Source organism: Chelonia mydas, chromosome 24, assembly GCF_015237465.2.
Source record: "Chelonia mydas isolate rCheMyd1 chromosome 24, rCheMyd1.pri.v2, whole genome shotgun sequence".
NCBI lineage: Eukaryota > Metazoa > Chordata > Testudines > Cheloniidae > Chelonia > Chelonia mydas.
The window spans coordinates 16,475,324-16,498,349 of NC_051264.2; the positions used below are offsets into that span (position 1 = coordinate 16,475,324).

Genomic DNA, 23,026 nt, shown 5'->3' on the forward strand with positions numbered 1-23,026 from the left:
CCAGGCTCTTCCCTTTGATCAGCGCTTCAGTCACTTGGTTGTGATCTCTGTAGAGGGAGGTGGAAGAGAGAGAGAGCATGTGAAAGTCTCTCCATTTTATCATGTCCTTTCTTCCCTCTTGGCTTTGCCCCCTCCCCACCCTTCAGAGTCAGGGGAGCATTACTTCATCGCAGTCCCCAACTGTCCAAAGGAAGGGGGGTGACTCACTGGAGAGTCCAACAGATCCTTTGTTGCTGCCTAGGCCAGCGTCCTTTGTTCCTGTGAGGCTGGGCTGGGTTTGTCCCATACATGCCGTGATGAGGTGTGAACTGCCCCTCTGCTCCTGGAGAGTTTTGCCTGGGCCTGTTTTAAGCCCTGAGGACACATTTTCAGCCTTATAACTATATACATGAAATTACAACCGATAACATCACTATAACAACAATGCTCAGTGCATCATGAGCCTTCCGAAGACACCCGACCTGACAAACTTTGCATTGGACACCACACAATCATATTATAAGGATGAACATGGGGCTGCAGGGTGTTCCCCCGAGGTACAGAGTGTCACAAAATGCATGGGGTGCAGTTCAGAGCCCGCTGCATGCATGTTATAGGCAAATGCATGGGGTGCATTACAGAGCCCAGCACATGCATTCGATATACACATATATCTTGTGCATTGCTGGGGTCTGCTTTCTATGCACAGATGCATCATTTGCACTTCAGGTGCCAGGCATGCATTCGAGAGGCAAATGCTTTTGCATGCATTGAAGAGCCTGCTGCGTGCACTCTGTAGACAAACGCCTCGTATGCACAGCAGATCTTGCACTTCCAGTTGCAGGCATTAGCTTCCCTACCATCGCAAGAGCATGGACTCCAAACTCCAATGCCGACACTTAGGCAGGGGAGGCAAAAGCTAGAAACACCCCCCACGCATTGCAAGGCCCCTGTCTGTCCCATGCACCTCCCGGAGGCCTGCATTTCACGCTCTGCAGGGGCACTCTCACAACACATGCCCTTCCCTGATTGCACGAATCGAACGCCTTGCTTGCAAACCGGGATGCGATGCAGCCCCAGAGCTGGGGAAGCTGTTTTCTCACCGCCTTCCCATGCTCACCCATCGCCAGCTCCCCCCACTGAACCAAAGCCCTTGTTCCTCCTTCTGCTCTGCTGCCCGCTGCATTTCAGCCTCAACCACAGATTTCCTGGCACTCCGTCCTCCAATGACCCCAGAGCTGCTGACTCCGATGTTATCGGGGATTCCCAGTGTTGTGATCAAATAACCCCCAGACTTAATTAGAAATTCATTGTCCCTGGATAACTGTCCACCCTCAGCTCCATCCATCCATCCATCCCCCTACACTCCCACCCATCCAGCTCTGCATCCCACTTCATCTGTCCCCAGACCCCCTCCAACCACCCTCATCCATCCCCCTCTATCTGGTCACCCCCTGTCAGGGTTCCCTCCCCACTCTGAACACTAGGGTACAGATGTGGGGACCCGCATGAAAGACCCCCTAAGTTTATTTCTACCAGTTTAGGTTAAAAACTTCCCCAAGGCACAAATTCTTTGCCCTTGGATGGTACGCTGCCATCACCAAGTGATTTAACAAAGAATCAGGGAAAGGACCACTTGGAATTCCTCTTCCCCCAAAATATCCCCCCAAGCCCTTACACCCCCTTTCCTGGGGAGGCTTGAGAATAATATCCTAACCAACTGGCTACAAAGTTATCACAGACCCAACCCCCTGGGTCTTAGGACAATAGAGAAATCAGTCAGGTTCTTAAAAGAAGGATTTTGTTTAAAAAAAAAGTAAAAATCACCTCTGTAAAATCAGGATGGAAAACAACTTTACAGGGTAACAAAAGATTCAAAAACACAGCCGAACTTCCTCTCGGCTTAGTTTCAAAGTTACAAAAAACAGGAATAAACCTCCTTCCAGCAAAGGAAAAATTCACAAGCAAAACAAAAGATAATCTAACACGCCTTGCCTGGCTTTTACTTACAATTTGTAATATGAGAGTCTTTCAGGATGGATTATAGGAGAAGGAGTTTTCTGAACTGATGCTCTCTGCTTCCCAAGAGAACACATGAAAAAAAAGGCTTCCTCCCCCCACCCCTCCGCCCCCAGATTTGAAAGTATCTTCTTTCCCCATTGGTCCTTTTGGTCAGGTGCCAACCCGGTTATTTGAGCTTCTTAACCCCTTACAGGTAAGGAGGAATTCTAGGTTACCCTTAGCTGTATGGTTATGACACACCCATACACACTCCAGCATCAATCCATCATATTCACCGCACCGCCCTCCCCGCAGCTCACAAATCTAATTCGTTCCCTAGCCAGGCCCAGCTGCCAGCCCTTGGATGCTTCTGTTCTGACCCATTCCCGGTGTATCTGAGAGCTAATAGATGGCACCCACCCCTGGCCCTCGGGTCACCCTGCTGGCCCAGGGTCCATGGGTTCTAACCCAGGGGGGTGGGTCCTGTGCCTCTGACCCCGACATGAGGCCCGTAGCTGGCAGGGCTGGGAGGGCGGAGGAGATGTGCTTTGCGGCCGGGAGCCATCTCACCACCGAGAGTCGTGATGGTCACATCAGGTGCCACATCAGCCATGGACTTATCCTCCCACCCATACAGAAACCCGCCCAGTCGCTGGGTAAACTGAGTCACCTGCCCTGCTGCCTGCAGCACAGCGCCCCCTAGTGCCACCCTGGGGCATCGGGGCAGCCCTGACTGCCAGGGGAGAGCCCCACCCTGCTCACTGCAGCACAGCGCCCCCGACTGTTCAGAGGGAGGGACTTACTTTTGGAGACCCATGATGTGGGCCATGTGCAGTGCAAGGCTAACAGTGCCATAAACTCCCGTGGTGACTCCCTGCACAGCGCTGCCCCCTGCTGGTGGTGCTGGGAACTATGTCAGAAAGAATCCCTATTAATTGCTTTGTCTCCATGAAGTGGGTCTGTAGTGAGACCCCTTTGCATTTCTGACGTAGTAAATGGATGCTCAGTTATGTCTATGCAATCCCCAGAGCGAGGGAACTAATAGCAAGTAATAACGCTAATAATCTATCACTCAAATAACAGCGTAAGTAATCGATTGCTGAATTGCTACGATAGTTAATGACCTATTGCTAAATTATAATTTAATAATTAATTCAATGTTATTAATATCAATGATCTATCAGTAAATTATAGTATATTAATTAATAATATTCTGATGCTAATTAATAACAATAACCTATTTCTAAATTCTAGTATATTTATAAGGACATTCTGTTGCTAATTAACTATGATGATTTATTGCTAAATTCCAGTCTATGAATATGAATATGTTATTAATTAATTACAATTACCTATTAGTAAATTATGGTTTATTAATAAGAATATTTTGTTTCTAAATTATTCACTAAAGTTATATACTTACTTTTATAATCATGTAACTTAGTAATCTATTGCTAAATTTCTATAATTAGCAATGATCTATCACTAAATTATGTTAAATACTAAGAATAATCTGTTGTGAAATTTCTTACCAATTTTATATTGGTAATTATGTTAATTAATATCAGTAATCTACTGCTAAAGTGCTATAATTAATAATGATCTATCACTAAATTATAATATTAATTACTCAGAAAAATCTGCTGTGAAATTAAACAACAATTATATGCTGATTATTATAACAATGTCAATTAACAGTAATCACTATATTCTGATATTCATTCTTATTCCATTGGTAAAATTACTAAATTATTAGTAAGAAAATTATCATTGATAACAAATTGCTATGGTAATTAACACAAATGTACACTACATTCTAAAAATATTCATTAATATTCAATTGCTCAAACTAAAAAATTAATTATTGGTAATCAAACACCAATTATTAATTTTGATGCAGTGTACATTTCTATAATAATTAACAAGAATATCCATTACATTCCAGTACTATTTCTTAGTCACACTATTCCATGGCTCACATCATGAAGGGAATTATTAGTAATAACGCTTGTTTGCAGTGTTATTGTAGACGGGCTAGTCTCAGGAGATCAGAGAGACAAGGGAGGTGAGGTAATGGTGAAAGAGACAAGATTTTGAGCTGTCCCGAGCTCTTATTCAGGACCAGAAGAAGAGCTCTGTGCACCTTGAAAGCATCTCTTTCACCAACAAAAGTTGGTCCAATCAAAGATATTCCCTCCCCGACCTGGTCTCTCTAGTAATAAAGTTCTCATTACTAATTAATACACTGGCAGGCACACTGCCAAGATGCTGAAACCACTTCAAAATGCCGGTGGTGTCTCCGTATGTCGCTCCTTTCCACCGGAGCAGTGTAGCCCATGTTCAGGGCCTCACAGACCATTTCCATGCAGCAGAATTTGTAGATCCACGTCAGGTGTTTCTTGGGTACAGTCCTGTTTATCTCCCAAGAATGGAGGCACAGCTGTCTTTCCCTCAACACAGCAGATAACAAACTCCAGGGGGAAGTTTCCTTCCTCAGAAATCCAAGCCTGCTTGCAGACAGTATTCTGCCCAAAAAGATTTCCTCTCAATGCTCCTCTGGCTTGCTGCAGCCTTTTTGGGGGCAGCTTTCTGCTTCCGAGGTACCTAGCTGCAGTCCAATCAATGCCCCTGTTTCATTTATCACTAAGCAAAGGAGTGTTTAATTGCTGCCTCATTTAGGCTGGACAGAAGGCTGCTAACACCCCTGAGCTTCAGCGAGGTTCTGTGTTTGTTCCCAGATGAAAGACAAGCTTCCTGGGAATGATCAACACCCTCCAGCACCCAAAACACAACAGGTCTCCCCAGTGGAACACAGGTAAGAGCCATTGGTATGCCCCCTTTCCCCTTGTGTTACACATTCATCATGGTGTGTTTCTGTGACGATGTGAAGCAGCAGGGAGGGGAGAGTGTTGACCTGGGAATGTGCCCTGGGGACGGGAGACCTGAGAGCCTGTCACCTGAGCCAGGAAGGGGAGGGGGAGGTAACACCTCTGCCCAGGAATGTGGACGGAGGCTGCAGCAGGAAACCTGCTCGGTGGGTTTAGTTTTCAGTTTGGGGCTGGGAGGAGGAACACAGGGAACCCCAGGGCTGGGGTCTAAGCTCCCTGCTCCCCCAGAAGGACTTCACTGAGGGGTCCTGGGTGTACCCACAAGCTCTGTTTTGGACTGTGTTCCTGTTGTCCAATAAACCTTCTGTTTTACTGGCTGGCTGAGAGTCTCAGTGAATCCCAGGAAGAGGGGTGCAGGGCCTGGACTCCCCCACACTCCGTGACAGTTTCTCACTGGCGTGTCCCCTTTCCCCTTGTTAGAGTCGAGAGAGATTCTGTGTCTGCCTGTATCAAATCATTGTGTCTAATTCTTCCGGATGTTACACACTTTTTAATCTGCCTGTCCTCGACTGTTGTGTCTAATTTTCCCTTGGATTTTATCCTCCTCAGATTGTGTATCCACCTGTACTAGATCGTTGGGTCTAATTTCTCCATGTGTTACACACTCGTCGGATTGTATCTGTTTGTTTTCTAGTCTCTCCATTTCCCCTAGTATCCCCCTCCCCTGCAACCCACTGTCTCTTTCCCAGGCGGTTGTCATGTCACACCCCCAAAATACAGTGAGACCCCCCAGCTCCTTGCTCAGCTACCTGTAGGTGGAGCGAGTGGAATCTCTGTGGCCTGGTGCACCAGGTCCCAGCGCAGTCAGGAAAGTTGCTCCAAAATAAACGGCCAAAGAAATAAAGCAGTTTTGCCTTATTTCCAGGCCTGGTGGACGTATCACCCACAACCGGCTGGGGAGGGAAGACTATGCATGGAGAAGTGGCGTTCCTAGATGCCAAGGCCAGAAAGGAGCATGTGTGCCTCAGTTTCCCTGTGTGCTGCATGTGTAACGAGGTGGAGGGAGAGGGTTCGTTGTTGCTGGGGGTCCGGTGTGACCTCGCCTAGGCAGCCAGGACCCCGGATAATGGCTTGGAGTTGGGGAACCCTAACAACTGTTGACCTGGTGACCAGGAGCCCCCCCAGCTTGGAAGGCAGCCAGTTCGGGCCAGTGGATGACAAAGGGCCGAGGAGAGAGGACCCCGGTGACCTGTTTACTTGGGATGGAGGACAAAGGACACAGAGGACAGCTGTGGGGGCCAGTGATATCGGAGGCTCAGCTGGAAGAAGGGGGCTTCTGGGCTGGGGGGAAGAGAGCAGCCAGAGCCTACCTGGATGCGAGAGAGACCCAGATGTCCTGTGCTGAGAGAGGCCAGGCGCGAGGGCCCTGAGAGCCTCCTGGGTTGGGTTCAGACCTTCAGTAAACCTCCTGTGTTATGCTGGCTGAGAGTCACTGCAGGGTAGCGATCGCGGGGGTGGAGGACCCTGGGGTGCAGAGCAAGGGGACTCCCTGAAGGGGCCCACGGCAGAGACAGGCCAGCTCAGAGGTGTGGTCCCAGGAGGTGCTGGGGCCAGAGGGTCTAACACCGGAGAGAGAGTGAGCCTTCGCGGGGGGCCGTCACGCCGAAGGAGGGTCACTCCCAGGGGCCGTACGGAGCCGAGCGAGAATGAGCCCGGAGTCCGTGACAGCTGGGTGCTGCCCAGACCCAGCGAGAGACGGGCCCTGCCGCAGCTGAGATTGGGGCCGTGTTATGCCCGGCGCTGCCCAGAAACCAACTGCGATCAGGGCCTTCCCAGGGGAAAGGCCGAAGTGAAAACTGATTCTTCACTGCACACAAAGAAGTCATAGTTGTTATTGGCCCTTTGTTAAAAAAGTAGCAGGGACAAAAAATGACACATGGAAATCTATTTCAAGGAACAGCTTGTAAAGTTGGAATTTTACAGTCGGATGCTTTTGGCTTTGGAGTGAACATGTTACCTTGAATAGAGCATCGTTATTAAGAATTTATAATCACATGGCACTGATTGACCAAGACAGAGATCAGGGCCCATTGTGCCAGGGGCTGCCCAGACACACAGTCCCTGCCCCGAGGGGTTTAGAACATAACTAGCCCAGGACACCATTATTATCCCAATTTTCAAAGTGAGGAAACTGAGGCCAGACAGATGCAGCAACTGGCCCAACCTCACCCACGGCATTTTCAGTGGAGCAGGGATGAGAACCCAGGAAACTTGAGTACTAGGCCAGCACCTTAGCCACAAGCCCCGTCCCTCCACTCTTGCCAGCTGCTGCCCCTAAGCTTGAAAATGCTCTCCATCTGTGAAACGAGTTGGCGAGGGCTCAGGCAGGGTAGAAGAGAGGTGCTCTATGGCTGAGAGGTGAGTGGCTCTCTTTCCCCCTGGGGCAGTGGGGTTTGGGAGGGGGCAGGCTTTGGGACCCGGCTGCAGAGGACTCTGGGGTACCTCCCCACAATGCAGCGCTCCAGCATCTCGAAGGCCTAGTTGATTCCGCCGTGAGTCCGGGCCAGAGCAGGGATTTGCACCCAGGTTTCCCACAGCCCTGGGCCAACCCCTTGCCCCCTTCCCCCCTCACTGTGACACCCCACCCCCCCCCCCCAGGATGGGCCAGAGACGCCCAGCCTGGGCCCATGGCGCGAGGGGCTATTTCAGCCGGAGCTCAGAATATTCCGTGGCGGGGCCCTCGGGAGGCTCCCCCCCCTTGCGCTGCAGCTTGGAGAAGTCGATGGAGGCGTAGTGCAGCTCCTCCGGCTCCCCGGGGCCTAGCGGGCCCTGAGCCGCTGCAGCCCTGTCCTGGACGCCTTTGGTCCGGCGGGCGGCTGGAGTCTTGTGATCCTGGATGAGAAGCAAGGCAGAGACACCAGTCAGAGACTTGCAGCCACCCTGCTGAGCTGACTGCATGGGCTGCCCCCGGCCTGGTGTCCCCCACCCTCCTTGCAAATGCATCTCCTGCATCGGGCGTGCACTAGCCAGAGGCGGGGGGGGGGATTGGGTGTGTTTCACACGCTCTGCATGCGTGAGCCGATCCCAGGCCGGCACCAGCTCGGTTAATGCCTCCCGTGCCTCACCCACACAGGCCACGCATTCGCAAGACGCATGGGGCGCGCGGGGGGGTGGGTGGGTTTGCATTTCACGCACTGCACTTGCAGGATTTCATCCCATGCATCTCGTTGCAACACAGGTTCAACACTGGATTTTGTGCAATGGGGATGCATGAACTGCGCCCATGCAGCTTGGGCAGCACGGGGTCAGTTAATCCATTGAGTGCATTCGCAAGACGCATGGGCCTCTGTGCATGTCACACATTGCGCGTGCCTGCACCGATCTCCTGCGTCTCGGGGCAGCGCCGGTTACGTTAATACATTCCCTGCATTGCCTGCACCGGCCACGCATTTGATCCCAGGCATCTCGTGGTTGCAGAGCCCATGCTGATGCATACGCTGCTTTTTCTGAAAGGTGCAACAGACACAGAACAGCCTGCAGGCACTGTCCGATCACAAGCACCTGACACCACAGCTGCAGAAATGCATTTCCTGCCCGGTTGGTGCATCCAGGAGAGGCCCCGGGGGTTGGCAGCATCCCAGCCCCAATCCATTCCCATGCACGTTGTGAATTCACATGAATGCATTCGCCGCATGTCCTCCCCTCTGAGCGAGACCCGAGGGATGAGGTGCCTTCTCTGCATGCAGGAGCCGACCCCATGCCGTTCGGGGGGCCCAGGCTGGTGGCAGGGGTGCATATCCTCCACCGAGCACGCATGGGGGGTTGGGTGCCCTGGTGAAAGCCTGACCTATAGTCCTGCATTCATTCAGGGGGTGGGAAAGCAGGGGGGAGGGAGGAGGAGAAATGGAGGGGGGAAGAGACAGGAAGGGCAGGTAGGCTTGGTCCCCTGCTCCTCCCAGGTACATACCATGGGGATGGTGGTGACCTTATTGTAGATCAGGCTGGAGTCGTCGGCCGTATGCTCAGCCTGGGTCCCGGTAGCTGGCTCCCGGCCCCGCAGCCTGTGGGGAGATGGATCAGGACGGACTCATGAGACCCGGGGCGATGGGGGTGCGGGGGTGGCACACCAGTATGAGAGTCTAGAGGGCAGGGGACTGGGATAGGCCAGGGAGAGAGGTTGGCGGGTCGGGGGGGATCTCACTGGATGAGGGACTAAGGGGCTGGAATAGCCCAGGGGAGATGGCAGGGGATCTCAGCGGGATCTCGGGGCGGGGGCAGCTGGGGGCCAGGGCAGGAGGCGTCAGACTCACTTGATCACACAGAGCCCGAGAAGGAAGATGCCGACGGCGACCCCCAGGCCACAGGCCACCCCGATGCCCAGCAGGTTGCCAGGCTCCTCCGCACCTGCAAAAACACACAGCACGGGGCACGGCTGGGAGAGAACCCAGGAGTCCTGGCTGCCAACTCCCAGACCCAACCCTTCTTCCAGGGCGGGGGACAGAACCCAGGAGTCCGAGTGTCTCACCTCTCTGCGGGGGGCTGAGTTCAAAGTGCAGGGCGGCGTAGGTCCCGTGGGGGTTGGAGCCGAGGCAGAAGATCCGGGGGCCCCTGTCCCCGCTCCCCGTCCAGCTCAGGGTGCTGACGGCCTCGTCCCCCTGGGCCCACGAGCTGACCTGCAGGGCCCCCCACGAGCCGTTCCCAGCCAGGGGCTCCCCGTCCACCTGCCACTGGAGCTGGGGCGGGGGGTGGGAGCGCAGGGAGCAACTGCAGCTGACGCTGGGCCCCTGGCGCTGACAGGAAGAGTTCAGCCCTGTCCCCTGCCGGGGGCTGTCTGGGGAAAGCAGGAGACACAGCGACAAATTAATAGAGAGAGAAACCCAGTGGCAGGGAGTCCTCTGGATTAACCCTACTAATACCCAGGGGCAGGGAGTCCCGTAGATTAACCTACTAATATCCAGTGTCAGGGAGTCCCGTGGGTTAACCCTACTAATATTCAGGGGCAGGGAGTTCCATAGATTAACCTGCTCAATATCCAGAGGCAGGGAGTCCTGCGGGTTCTTCTGCACTGGGACGTCTCTTCAGCCAGCCCGTGGGCACTGATCTGGCCCCATCCTCAGCGAGCTGCACATCACACCAACCCACCTGCTTCTCCACCTTCAGCCTCGGCGCTCACGACCCTTCTAGACGGCCCAGAGGTCTATTCAAGCCTCAGCTGCCCCCCTTGGGGCTGCCCTCGAAGCAGCTAATTAACTATGGCACATGGGAGGTTGGCTCTGTCTCCGTTTAAAGGGGCCAGGCACCTGTGACACCTGCTAGAACTCAGTAGCGAGGAGTCCCACGGATTAACACTGCTATTCTCCAGTGTCAGCATCCCAGGGCTTAACCTGACTCACACTCTACGAGCAGCTGGAACGTCCCCTGGGCAGAGCTCTCCTCGTTCCGGGCCCCGCACCCGTACAGCCCCCCGTCCTCGGCCGTCACGTTGGGCAGTTCCAGCTGCAGCTGATTCTCCCCCGTGGGGCGGGCGCCCTCGACGGCTCTGCCCCCCGTCATCCAGTCCAGCACAGCGGGGGGGTTGCTGGAGACGGAGCAGAGGAACCGCAGGGAGTCGCCCTCCTGGGCTGCGAGTTGTGAGCCGTTTGCCACCGGGGTGCCGGGATCTGGGAACAGGAATAACACAGAGCCACTCGCACCCTGAGCCAGCCAGGCCCTGCCTGGGGGCTGGAGTGGGGCCAGCACCCCGTAGAGGGGGAAGGCCGCATGCCCCTTGCCCTGCCCCCTAGCGATACCTTGGAATAGCTGGGGGTCGCTCCTGTTGGCTCTGGAGACGGTGATTTGCAGATTCCTCACTGGAGCTGAAATACCCACGGCAAGGTATTAGATTGGAGAGCGCCTCCCACTGACCCCCTGCTCCGCTGCCCAGCACCCCCCACTGACCGCCTGCCCCCCTGCAGCCCCGCGCCCCCCATGGATCCCCCGCCCACCCCCTGCACCACAGCCCCCCCTACTGACCATTCGCAAGCTCTGCAGCCCAGCACCCCCCACTGAGGCCCCTCTGTCTCGCCCAGCACCCCCAAATGCCTTACACTGCACGTGCACACGCAGGGCCCTGCTGGCCGACGCAAAGGGATTCTTCGCCCAGCACCGATACTCCCCAGCGTCCCCTCTGCTGAGATTCGGCAGCTCCAGGCGCCCGGCCCCTCCCTGGCCGGGGCTCAGGGACTCGTTCCCCTTCGCCCAGCTCAGGGTGGTCTCGGTTCTGCCCCCAGCCTCACAGCCCAGGCTCAGGGAGTCGCCCTCCTGGGTCTCCAGAGACACGACGTCACCCTCAGCTCCCCAGGCATCTGGCACTGGAAGAGACGAGCAGGCGGGTTTGGTCCCCCCAGAGATTCCCCACAAAGGAGCTGTGACGAAGCGGGACTGTTATTAATGTTTCCTCTGAATATTGTGGGGTGCCTCAGTTTCCCCTACGCAGTTCGTAAGTATCTAGGGGGTGGGGTAAGGGTGTATGATCATTGCAGAGCCCTAGGGGGCAGGTGTGTGCAGGGGTCTGGACACAGACAGTGGCCGACACCCTGTTTCCTGGCACCTCATGGCCTGGGCCCTTCCCCCTTGCGAGGTGAGAGCTAAAGGGTTGGAGAACAAAGGAATCTGGTTACCTCCTGGCCCTGGGAAAGGGACAAAGCCCAGAGGAGGAGGGGCTGGAGGGAGTTTCAGTTTGGGGCTGGCTGGAGACATGGAGTGAAGGGCAGACGGGGTTGTCTGGCTCGCTGCCCCCCAAAATGGTCCCAGCTGAGGGGTCCTGTTCTCTGCACCTACAAGCTCTGTGTTAGACCATGTTCCTGTCGTCTAATAAACCTCTGTTTTACTGGCTGGCTGAGAGTCACGTCTGACTGCGGAGTTGGGGGGCAGGATCCTCTGGCCCCCCCCAGGACCCCGTCTGAGTGGATTCGCTGGGGGAAGCACACGGAGGGGCAGAGGAGGCTGAATGCTCCGAGGTCAGACCCAGCAAGGTGGGAGCCGGGTGAACTGTGTGTCCTGCAGACAGGCTGCTCCCAGAGAGGAGACTTCCCCAGAGTCCTGCCTGGCTTCGTAGGAAGCCGTTCCAGAGCATCGCCCGGGGACCCCCACCAAGGAGCCAAGACGCAGAGTCACCACTGGGGTGGGGCGGGGGGTGGGGGGGGGCTGGTTATACAGGGACCCCTCGCCCAGCGCTGAGACCTGGCCCCTCTGGGGTGGGCGCACAATCTCGGAGCCTTGCCATGGCAGCAGGTCTCCGTCGCAGCGATCGGTCCCTAACCCATCTCCTGCCCGCTGCCCAGCGCCCCCTTAATGACACCCCGGGCTCTAGAGAGAGGGAACCAGGCCTGCTCCCCCCACCACTGCCCCCCACAGCCCCGTGGTTCCTCGGGCTTTCCCCTCCGGGCACGGAGCAGCCTGGCCCGGCTGAGCTGGCGCCGGGCCCGGACCGCGGGCAGAGCGTGACTCGGAGGCGCTCGCTGATTCCCGGGGCTCGCAGCGTGGCCTCTCACCGGGGCGTCCGTTCCTGATCAAGATCCCGGTGACATTGGGGGGGCTGGGCGGGTCTGTAACACAAACCAGAGAGGGGGGATCAGTGGGGCTGGACAGCACCGGGGGGGGGGGGGAGTCACTAGTGATCCCTGAGCCTAGACAGGGACCCTCGCTGTGAGCTCAGCTGGGGGACGGGAAGGTCCCTGAAGTGACACAAGCCCCGTGGGCGGGGAAGGGAAGCGACAGACCCGACTGGGCGCGACCCAAGAGGCGCCGGACGTAACCCAGGGGCCGGGTTAGGGCCAGGGGGAGCCAGAACCAAGGGACCAAAACCGGTGGGTCAGAATTCAGCTTAATTGGCGGAGGCACTAACGAGGGGCCGGGCTGCTCCGGCCTGGGGACTGGAGCGAGCGTCACCATCTCGCTGCCACCGTCCGCCGGGCGCCCGGGTGTTCAGTGTCCTGCTCCCCAAACGTGTCCTCCCCAGGGCGGGACAGAGCCGGGGTCTAAATAACCCCGCTCCCGCCCCCACCAGGGTCGTCAGACACCCCCCTTATGGGTCCTTTGCCTTCCCCCCTCGGTTCGTCTCTCCCCAGCCCTCTCCTTTGGCCCCCGGGCTTGGCCGGCCAGGCCTGGGTATTTTGAAAGCAGCACCTGAAGGAGCCGGACGCTGGTGCCCTCTGGCCAGGCCTGGCAGGGTCCGTCCACGCTGCCCTCAAAGCCCCGCGGTGCCGAGGCCCAGAGCCTGGGTCCGTTGGGTCGGGCTCGTGGGGCTCGGGCTGCGGGTCTGTGATTGCAGCGCGGACGTTTCCTCCGAGGCCTGTGTAGACGTTCGGGGTCGGGCTGGAGCCTGGGCTCAGACACGGAGCGGGGTGGGGGGCGTCCTTACAGTGAGGCCCGATTTGGTCCTTCACCTCCCAAAGGCGGCTGCTGATTTTCCCTCTGTCCTGGATCTGCAGCGCGGGGGTCACGGGCCAGTTAATGGGGGTTTGCCCTGGGGCAGGGCGGGCCGAGGTCTCTGCGCACCGACCCTGGAGCGTGTTTAGTGGCAGACAGCGACTGGGTCCTGTTAACACTCTGCCCCACAGAGAGCATCCACCGATCCCGGCAGAAAGGGTCGGGGCAGAGGAGAGGTGGTGGGACAGCGCGGGGGGATCTCGGGGGGAACTAGGGTGTCTGGTGTGAGGGGGGGAATCCCAGCAAGGGGGGACTGGAATAGTGGGTGGATCCCAGCATAGAAGGATTCTGCGGGCAGAGCAGGTCGGGGGTAGAGAGGATCCCAGAAGAGAAGGGTCTGGGGAGCTGGGGGTGCGTTTGGGAGCGGGGAGCCATCGCCAAGTGGGGCAGGAAGGGGTGAAGATCCTGAGAGAGAAGGGGCTGCAAGGTGTGGGGGGGAAGGGGTCTGGAGTAGAATTGGCTGAGGGTGCATGGTGCAGGGTGGGGATCCCAGCACAGGGCTGAGTTGGGGGAGGGGCTGGAGGGCAGGGCTGGGGAGCCCAGGGGGGTGTGGATCCCAGCAGGGGGGGCTGGGGGCCGGCATGGAGGGGGTGGGGGGGTCACTCACAGCCGACGTGTAGCCGGACGGTTCTGCGGGTGGAAGGTCCCCATGGTGAGCGGTAGGTGACTCTGCAGACGAGCTCTTTGCCGTGATCCCCCGGGGCGGGTGTGAAGCTCAGCGCGGAGCTGCGGGCCCAGGTGCCATTCGCCAGCGGGGCTGAGACGTCCCGGGCTGTGTAGCTGAACGGCCCCGTCCAGGTGACTCGGGGAGGGGGCCCGGAGCAGCGCCCGGGGGCCGTGCAGGTCACAGTCACCGGCTCCCCGGCCAGCAGCGTCCCTGGCAGTCCCCGCGCCGGCGAGATCTGGATCTCTGGCTCCTCCGTCAGCCCTGAGACATGGGGAGAGGGGAGAGAATCACTCGGGGACACGGGGCCTTTCCCCTCTGGGGGCTCCGGCCCCAATCTGGCCCCAGGCCAGGGACTGGCTCAGGGGGCTGATGAGCGGTGACTGCGGCTGCTCTTACCTGGCACGGAGATCTCGAGCGTAGGGTGAGTGCGATACATATTGGGGCGGTAACTGTATTTAAAGTTTCCTTTCTCGACTCTAAGGAAATATCTCCCCACATCCGTCCATCGGGCGTCGCTGATTTGAAGGGAGCAGTCGCCACGTGCCAGATCCCCCGCCAGCCGGAACCGGCCCTGAGTGTCGCTGAGGTTAGTGCTGGCCACGGGTGGATCCTGGCCCACAGTTGCGGGCTCCTTGTACCAGTGTCCGTAGAGCCGGTCCCAGGGATTGTTGGTGTCGTACCAGGCTGGGTACGCGAAGGTGCAGGGGACGAGAACGCAGAGACCCGTCTGCACCGACACAGACTGCGGCAGCGCCAGGGAATAACCAGACTCCAGGGACAGGGACCCTGTAGGGGACGGAGAGGGATCGAAGTGGGAGCCACAGAGAGCAGAGACCAACCCTGAGCTCCCCCGACACCTCTGCCGGTGCCCTCACTCCCGACCTGCAGCCCCCTGCGAGCCCAGCCCTGGGTCCTCAACCAAACCTCACTCCATTTAGTTTCCATCCCTCCCTACGTCGAGCCCCCTGCCCGCTCCCTGTCGCTCGGTGCCCCCTAGCACCGCACGAGGGCATCGGGCTCCCCTCCCGCTCTGGCCAGTCTCCCTTCCGTGGCCTGGGACAGACCTGGCCCTGCTGAGCGCGGGTTCTGCCCTTTCCCCTGCACTGGGGCTGCAGGTGCTGCTTACTTACCCCTCCAGAGCAGGGCGAGGATCAGGACCCTCAGCGTGGCCGCAGGGGGGGCAGGACCCCCTTCTCTCCAGGGGGGGCCCTGAGCCGGGAGCTCCCATTCCCTGGTGTCCTGCTGTGGAAGCAGGGCTCTGCCCATGGGTGGGGCGTCCAGCTGGGACAGACCTAGAGACAGACCGGGGTGGGGTGGTGGGAAGTGTGAGAGCAGAGGCTGTTTACAGGGGGGAAAGATCTGCCTGGGGGACCATCAGTGCTGCTGGGCTCTGCAGGGGGCTGATCTGGGGCTGCTGGCAGTACAGTGACCCCTCCAAATCCCCAAATCAGCAGACGGTCCCCAAAGATCGTGGGCTAAAAAAATCCTTCAATTAGTGAAAAAACTGAGATTTTCTCCAAGAATCACGAGATCAGCCAGAAAATCCCGAGCTGGTGAGAGAAGATGGTGGGAATGCAGCGCTGCTCAGTGCCTGCTCTGCTTCCATCTTCCCACAAACACCAACACACCAGCGGGTGGCCAGCGAAGTTACCACGGATGGCAAAGGGGAAGGGCGTCAGATCGGGAGAAGGAAAGAACCCGTCAGAGATGTTCTGACCAATTTGAATGAATTCAAATCAGTGGGGCAGGATGCTGGATGTGACGAAGTGGGACTGTTCTTAATGTTTCCTCTGAATAGTGTGGGGGTGACTCAGTTCCCCTATGAAGTTCTTAAGTATCTAGGGGGTGGGGTAAGGGTGTATGATCATTGCAGAGCCCTAGAGGGCAGGTGTGTGCAGGGGTCTGGACACAGAGAATGGCCGACACCCTGTTTCCTGGCAACTGATGGCCTGGGCCCTTCCGCCCTGCAAGGTGAGAGCTAAAGGGTTGGAGAACAAAGGAATCAGGTGACCTCCTGGCCCGGGAAAGGAACAAAGCCCAGAGGAGGAGGGGCTGGAGGGACTTTCAGTTTGGGGCTGGCTGGGACATGGAGTGAAGGGCAGACGTGGTTGTCTGGCTCACTGCCCCCCAAAATGGACCCAGCTGAGGGGTCCTGTTCTCTGCACCTGCAAGCTCTGTTTTAGACCATGTTCCTGTCATCTAATAAACCTCTGTTTTACTGGCCGACTGAGAGTCAAGTCTGACTGCGAAGTTGGGGTGCAGGACCCTCTGGCTTCCCCAGGAGCCCTGCCTGAGCGGACTCGCTGGGGGAAGCGCACAGAGGGGCAGAGGATGCTGAATGCTCCGAGGTCAGACCCAGGAAGGTGGAAGCCGTGTGAGCTGTGTGTCCTGCAGACAGGCTGCTCACCGGAAGGCGACCGCCCCAGAGTCCTGACTGGCTTCATGGGGAGCAGTTCCAGAGCATCGCCATTGGACTCCGTGACAACTGGTGGCAGTGGTGGGATGTACTGCACCCCGTGGATGGCGCTTCCTGCAGTAAGTGACTGGGGAGCAGTAAAACGAAGGGGGATTGACGAGGACCAGGCGTGCTGAAGGCTCAGAGAGGAGCGGTTTCAGGGGGCGGTAAACCCCTGGGAGTGTGTGACCAGCGAGAAGGACTGTGCAGTAATGGGGTCCCCCTGGGGACTGCAGTGAGCAGGCTCAGGGGTGGAGGAGCCTGCGGCTTGGCCCTGGGAGAGAGAAGGACTTTTGCAGTAACAGGGTTCCCCTGGGGATTGCAGCGAGCAGTCCAAGGGGTGGAGGAGTCTGCGGCTCGACCCTGGCAAAGAGGTGGTGACCTCAAAAAAGCTGGCATACTTGGGGTTCTTCCTGGAAACCGTGGGGAGCTGAGAGCACACAGGCCTGTGAGTCCACAACAACTTGGGAAGAGCGGAGTGATGGCCTGTCACTGTTTCCTTAAGAAGGACATTGTAACCCTGTGCAGAAAGCGAGGGTTGAGCATTGGAAAGTTCACCAAGGCACAGTTAATCGTGCAGCTGGAGGAGGAGGACCGCTCTAGGAACAGATTCCTGACCCAAATGGGGCTATCGCAGGATCTGGGAGCAGCTGGAATGGGAGCCAGGCATCGCCAAGACTCCTGTCCCCGACCAGACGAGGGTCTTCACGATCGGGTTCCCCATCCGGGGATCGGAGATGCATGGGTTGGAGCTGAGTCCGAGAGAGCCAGAGGACTGTGAGAGACAGCGAGAGCCCGAGAAAGAGCTGCAGAAGCAGCAGCAGCATGAACTGGCGGTGGGGGAGCGGAGAGGCCTAGGGGACCTCCCAGGGGTGAGTGGGGATAGACCCCGGGGGGCCAGTTCCGCAGGGAACCTCCAGACTAAATTGCTGCCCCTGGTTAAGGAGTCGGGGGATGTGGATGCCACCTCACTGCCTTTGAGCAGGCTGGAGATCTGAACCAGGGGGACCCTGCGGAAAAGCCCCGGTGTCTAGCTCCCTCGCTGGGTCCCAAGGCCGTAGACTCCGTCAGCCAGATGGATGGGGAGGGGGACGGGCTCCCACTCCTGGTCCCAACCTATATGTCTGTGTGGAGTTTCCTGGGGTCGGGCCCCTCGGACCCCCAGGGGGAGCAGAAGGTGATGGTCAATGGGGAGACATTCCTGGGGTGGCGAGATCCTGGGACAGAGAGAACTGTTGTCAGGCCCTGGGTGGTGCAGCCTCAGATGCTGAGGGGCTGTGTGAGCTGGGAAAGGGTCCCAGGGATGAAGCCCCTCGCCCTGCCTACTGCCCAGATCCCTGTGCAGACCCAGGAGGGGTCAGGCTGGCTGGTTGTTGGGGTTCTCCGGGATATCGGCTGCGAGACCCTGTTGTGGGGTGACTGTGTCTCTTTGGGACAGGATCCAGACCCTGCTCCTGTAACTGCCAAGGGTTTGAATTTGAATCCAGGGAACCAATCGGTGGAGAGGGAAATGGTCAGTGAAAATGCAGATGACCTGGCTGGCAGCAGGGAGGAGCGGCTAGGCTCAGGCTACCTGCCTGCCTGTAACCAGACCCCTGGGGCTGGGTGGGACAGAGAGATGCTCCCTGCGCCCTTGCACACTGGAGAAGGGGCTCACGCTGGCTCTGATGCTGTGAGGAAAGCAGCGAGCTCGCTGCCTACCCTCACTGGGACAGCAAGGGCAGCGCTGAGCACAGGGGGAGCTGAGACCCCAGCTGAGTGGGGGGAGACACAGGCAGGGCAGGGGATCTGTGGGGAGTGGCAAGGTGTTGGTAAGGAAAGTCTGGATGAGCCTAGGCAGCCTTGTGAGCCGATGGCTGTGTCTAGTCAGCAGGGTGGGAAGGAGAGGAGAGTGGAAGATGAGTGTCCCTGGACCTTACCTGTTAGCTGGGTGGAGAATTGGGACAGGGAAGGAAATGTGCCTGTGTCTGTCAGGGGTATTGACTTGCCTATGGAGGGAGCTACCCTGATCTCCAAGCAGTTGTCTGTGACCAGCCTTGTGTGCTGGGACAAGGGGAATGAGATCCCAAGCTGTGTGTCTAGGAAAGGAGAAAGTGTGTCCGGCTCTTCTTTGTCTGTGGAGCAGACAGAAGGGGCCTTTCAGCCTGTGATGGTTGAGGATAGTGCAGTTGTCTCAGAGTTGGTTCTGGATTCAGCTAAAGCCCAGGAAGGGAAGGGTCCTAAGTTTGGGTCTGCTCAGGAGAATGGCCCTGTAACTAGGTCGCATCCAGTTAGTGTCTATGTAAAATCCCAGAGCCCAGACAATTCTGGTGCTTGTATTTTGCCTGTTGCTAGTGTTTTGTTGGGAAAGGATGTCGCAACTCTGTCTAATCAGGGTGAGATCCTAGCCAGGGCACAAGGAGAGCATGAAGGTGTGTGATTGTGTTACCTACTGAGGGTGTGGAAACCTGTAGCAAGAAGGAAAAGATTCCTGAACTTGTGTGTGGCAAAGGGAAGGAGAATGCTTCTGACCTTTTCTCTAGGAAGTCTGTCAGTTTGCCTGAAAGGGGATTGTGTAGGAATCCGCCGGATGGGCCAGAGGTAATTCTGGATGTAAGGGAGACCCAGAAAGGGTCTGTTGTTGCTCAGGAAAGTGTTCCTCTAGAGCAAGCCCTAGGTAAAGAGGGTAAGGGCAGAATTTCTGTGAGGGGTGAATTGTTGCCTAGAAAAGCCCTAGGGAAAGGAATCCTCATGGAGTCTTTGCAAGCAGTTTACAGCCACTGAAGGGTGTGAAAGTGATTTAATCAAGACAGTTTCAGTTCCTAACAGCCAGAAATTTTCTGTTGTGAATGGATCCACTGACTGTCCTGTTGAAAGATCCAGTGTGGAGAGCCTTGAGAAGGTCTCAGATGAAGTGAAAGCTGTTAAGAAAGTTAAACCGTCCTATAACCAAGTGGCTGTGTTTGGCCGGCTTGATGGGGAGAAGACCCAATCCCAGTTTGACCCCCTGGGGTTTTGGGGTGGCCAAAGGGCACGGGCCGCATAAACCTTCCCACATGCGGCCTGTGAGTGCTATCGACCACCCCCGACCTAAGGGAGGGCGTGAAACTGGAAGGGCCTGGTGTAACTCCTACCAAGGAATGGGAGAGATGCTGGGGCATCCATGGGAACGTTCGTGGCTTCGAACTTCCCCAGGTCACTGGCTAAAGTGACCCCGCTCAGTTCGATCTCGAAGGGGGGAGAGATGTGACGAAGTGGGACTGTTCTTAATGTTTCCTCTGAATAGTGTGGGGGTGACTCAGTTCCCCTATGAAGTTCTTAAGTATCTAGGGGGTGGGGTAAGGGTGTATGATCATTGCAGAGCCCTAGAGGGCAGGTGTGTGCAGGAGTCTGGACACAGAGAATGGCCGACACCCTGTTTCCTGGCAACTGATGGCCTGAGCTCTTCCCCCCTGCAAGGTGAGAGCTAAAGGGTTGGAGAACAAAGGAATCAGGTGACCTCCTGGCCCGGGAAAGGAACAAAGCCCAGAGGAGGAGGGGCTGGAGGGACTTTCAGTTTGGGGCTGGCTGGGACATGGAGTGAAGGGCAGACGTGGTTGTCTGGCTCACTGCCCCCCAATATGGACCCAGCTGAGGGGTCCTGTTCTCTGCACCTGCAAGCTCTGTTTTAGACCATGTTCCTGTCATCTAATAAACCTCTGTTTTACTGGCCGACTGAGAGTCAAGTCTGACTGCGAAGTTGGGGTGCAGGACCCTCTGGCTTCCCCAGGAGCCCTGCCTGAGCGGACTCGCTGTGGGAAGCACACGGAGGGGCAGAGGATGCTGAATGCTCCGAGGTCAGACCCAGGAAGGTGGAAGCCGTGTGAGCTGTGTGTCCTGCAGACAGGCTGCTCACCGGAAGGCGACCGCCCCAGAGTCCTGACTGGCTTCATGGGGAGCAGTTCCAGAGCATCGCCATTGGACTCCGTGACACTGTTCAACCCAGGGTGCTGAAGGAATTAATTGAAGAAATCTTGGAGCCACTGGTAATAATATTTGCAAACTGATGGATGCTAGGAGAGGTCGCAGAAGACGGGAGAAGGGCTAACAGAGTGGCCATCTTTAAAAGGGGGAAAAGGAGCAGCTGGGTAACTATAGACCAGTCAGCCTGGCCCCGACACCTGGAACGCTATTAGAGCAAAAACCTTCAATATGTGAGGACGAAGGGGTGATCACCAGCATGGATTTACCAAGAACAAATCCTGCCAAACCAGCTTGATTTCCTTCTTTGACGAGGTAATTGGTTGGCGGTAGGGGAAAGCAGTGGACATAGTATACCTGGACTTCAGCAAGGCTTTTGACATAGTCCCACAGGACATTCTCATAAGTAAGCTGGAGAAGACTTCTGAAGGAACTCAAAAGTGAAACTGCAGAACTACTAATGATGGTATGTAACCTAGCATTTCAATCAGCTTCTGTACCAGATGACGAGAGGATAGCTAATGTGACACCAATTTTTTAAAAAAAGCTCCAGAGGTGATCCCAGCAATTAGAAGCCGCTAAGCCTAACTTCAGTGCCAGGCAAACTGTTTGAAACTAAAGCAAAGAACAGAATGATCAGACGCCTAGATGAACATCATTTGTTGGGGAAGACTCAACACGTTTTTTCTAAAGATTCTCACCAATCTACTCGAATTTTGTGAGGGAGTCAACAAGCATGTGGAGAAGGGTGACCCAGTTGATGTACTTAGATTTTCAGAAAGCCTTTGACAAGTTAGCTCCCGAAAGGCTCTTAAGCAAAGTAAGCTGTCATGGGATACGTGGGAAGGTCCTCTCATGGATCAGCAACTGGTTAAAAGATAGGAAACAAAGGATAGGAATAAATGGTCAATTTTCACAGTGGAGAGAGGTAAATAACGGTGTCCCCCAGAGGTCTGTATTGGGACCAGTGCTTTCAACATATTCATTAACGATCTGGAAAAAGGGGTAAACAGTGAGGTGGCAAAATTTGCAGATGATACAAAACTACTCAAGATAGTTAAGTTTAAAACTGACTGCGATGAGCTACAAAGGGATCTCACAAAACTGGATGACTGGGTAACAAAATGGCAGATGAAATTCAATGTTAGTAAATGCAAAGTAATGCACATTGGAAACCAGAATCCCTACTATACATATACAATGATTGGGGTCTAAATTAGCTGTTACCGCTCAAGGAAGAGATCTTGGAGTCACTGTGGATAGTTCTCTGAAATCATCCACTCAATGTGCAGCAGCTGTCAAGAAAGTGAACAGAACGTTGGGAATCATTAAGAAAGGGACAGATAATAAGACAGGAAATATCACATTGCCTCTATATAAATCCATGGTACGCCCACAGCTTGAACGCTGCGTGCATTTCTGGTGGTCCCATCTCAAATTGGAATTGGAAAAAGTTCAGAAAAGGGCAACGAAAATGATGAGGGGTGTGGAACAGCTTCCATATGAGGAGAGATTAATAAGACTGGGACTCTAAAGCTTGGAAAAGAGATGACTAAGGGGGGATATGATCGAGGTCTGTAAAATCACGACAGGTGTGGAGATAGTAAATCAGGAAGTGTTCTTCATTCCTTCCCATAACACAAGAACTAGAAGTCCCCAAATGAAATTAATAGGCAGCAGGTTTAAAAGAAAAAAAAAGGAAGTATTTCTTCACACAACACACAGTCAAGCTGTGGAACTCCTTGCGAGAGGATGTTGTGAAGGCCAAAACTATAACATGGTTCAAAAAAGAACTGGATAAATTAATGGAGGATAGGTTGTTACCTAGCAGCTCTGTGTTCTTGGGGAAGCAGGGCGCTGTACCCAGTCTGTCTGTCTCACGAAGACCTCCCCCCCTCCCCCAGCCTCTGCTTGAACCAAATCTACACCAGAAGAATGACTTACGAAAACCAATGAAAAGGCCGTGGGAGACACACCTAAACCCCTGGGATAAGGATGACAGAATTAAGGCAACTCCCCTAGCCTCGTTTGCATCGAAGATGGGACAAGGAGGCGTCTCCATTAGCAGACAGAAAGGAGAACAGAGATTCCAAGGCAAGAACCGCAGGGACCTCTGGGGCCAGAAAAGCAGGGAAGCACTGCATGATGGGGGATCTCTGCTCCAGATGTTAATGAACCCACGCCTGCACACCCCCAGCTCATTAGTTATCAGACCAATTCTAGTAATAAATCCTTTATTGGGATCCAAAATAGTGAAGCTGCCTGACTGCATTGTGAGCTCCCTCCAAGGAACACCGCCCATAGCCAGGAATGATCAGTTCCCATGGTCTAGCCTGATCCAAACAGCTTTGGTATTCTCCCTTGTTTACACATCAACAAATCTAGAATTCTCCCTTGAACCATTGTTGTTGTTTCTCTACAAAAACCCCGACCCACACTCAAGTAAGTGTTCTGATGCCTGGATCCAACATCTGCATCACTTCCATTGGGACTTCATCTTCTCCTGACTGATCGTGCTCGGGGCTCTGCCTGTCTCCAGCACTCCGGACCCTCAGCTACCACCAACACCTGGGTCCCCCGATCGATTCCAGCTTCACGGAGTGGTGAGAACCCAGCTCTCGCTCTCTCTCTCGAGGTGTAGCCTTCTGACCCTGACTTGTGTGATCAGTTAGAGTGTTGTAAACCTGA

General features: G+C 55.6%; 1 protein-coding gene across 1 annotated transcript in view; it reads right to left on the minus strand.

The window, feature by feature from the left end:
* Window positions 1-6,738: 6,738 nt before the first annotated feature.
* The window catches only part of LOC119564232, an 86,353-nt gene continuing 70,065 nt past the window's right edge, over window positions 6,739-23,026 (minus strand). Inside the window, 10 exon segments of the mRNA XM_043535600.1 lie at window positions 6,739-7,700; window positions 8,776-8,869; window positions 9,119-9,212; window positions 9,334-9,639; window positions 10,202-10,468; window positions 10,598-11,158; window positions 12,341-12,394; window positions 13,885-14,205; window positions 14,341-14,730; window positions 15,075-15,236. Coding sequence (XP_043391535.1) covers window positions 7,509-7,700; window positions 8,776-8,869; window positions 9,119-9,212; window positions 9,334-9,639; window positions 10,202-10,468; window positions 10,598-11,158; window positions 12,341-12,394; window positions 13,885-14,205; window positions 14,341-14,730; window positions 15,075-15,236 — 2,441 coding nt within the window. The 3' untranslated portion in view covers window positions 6,739-7,508.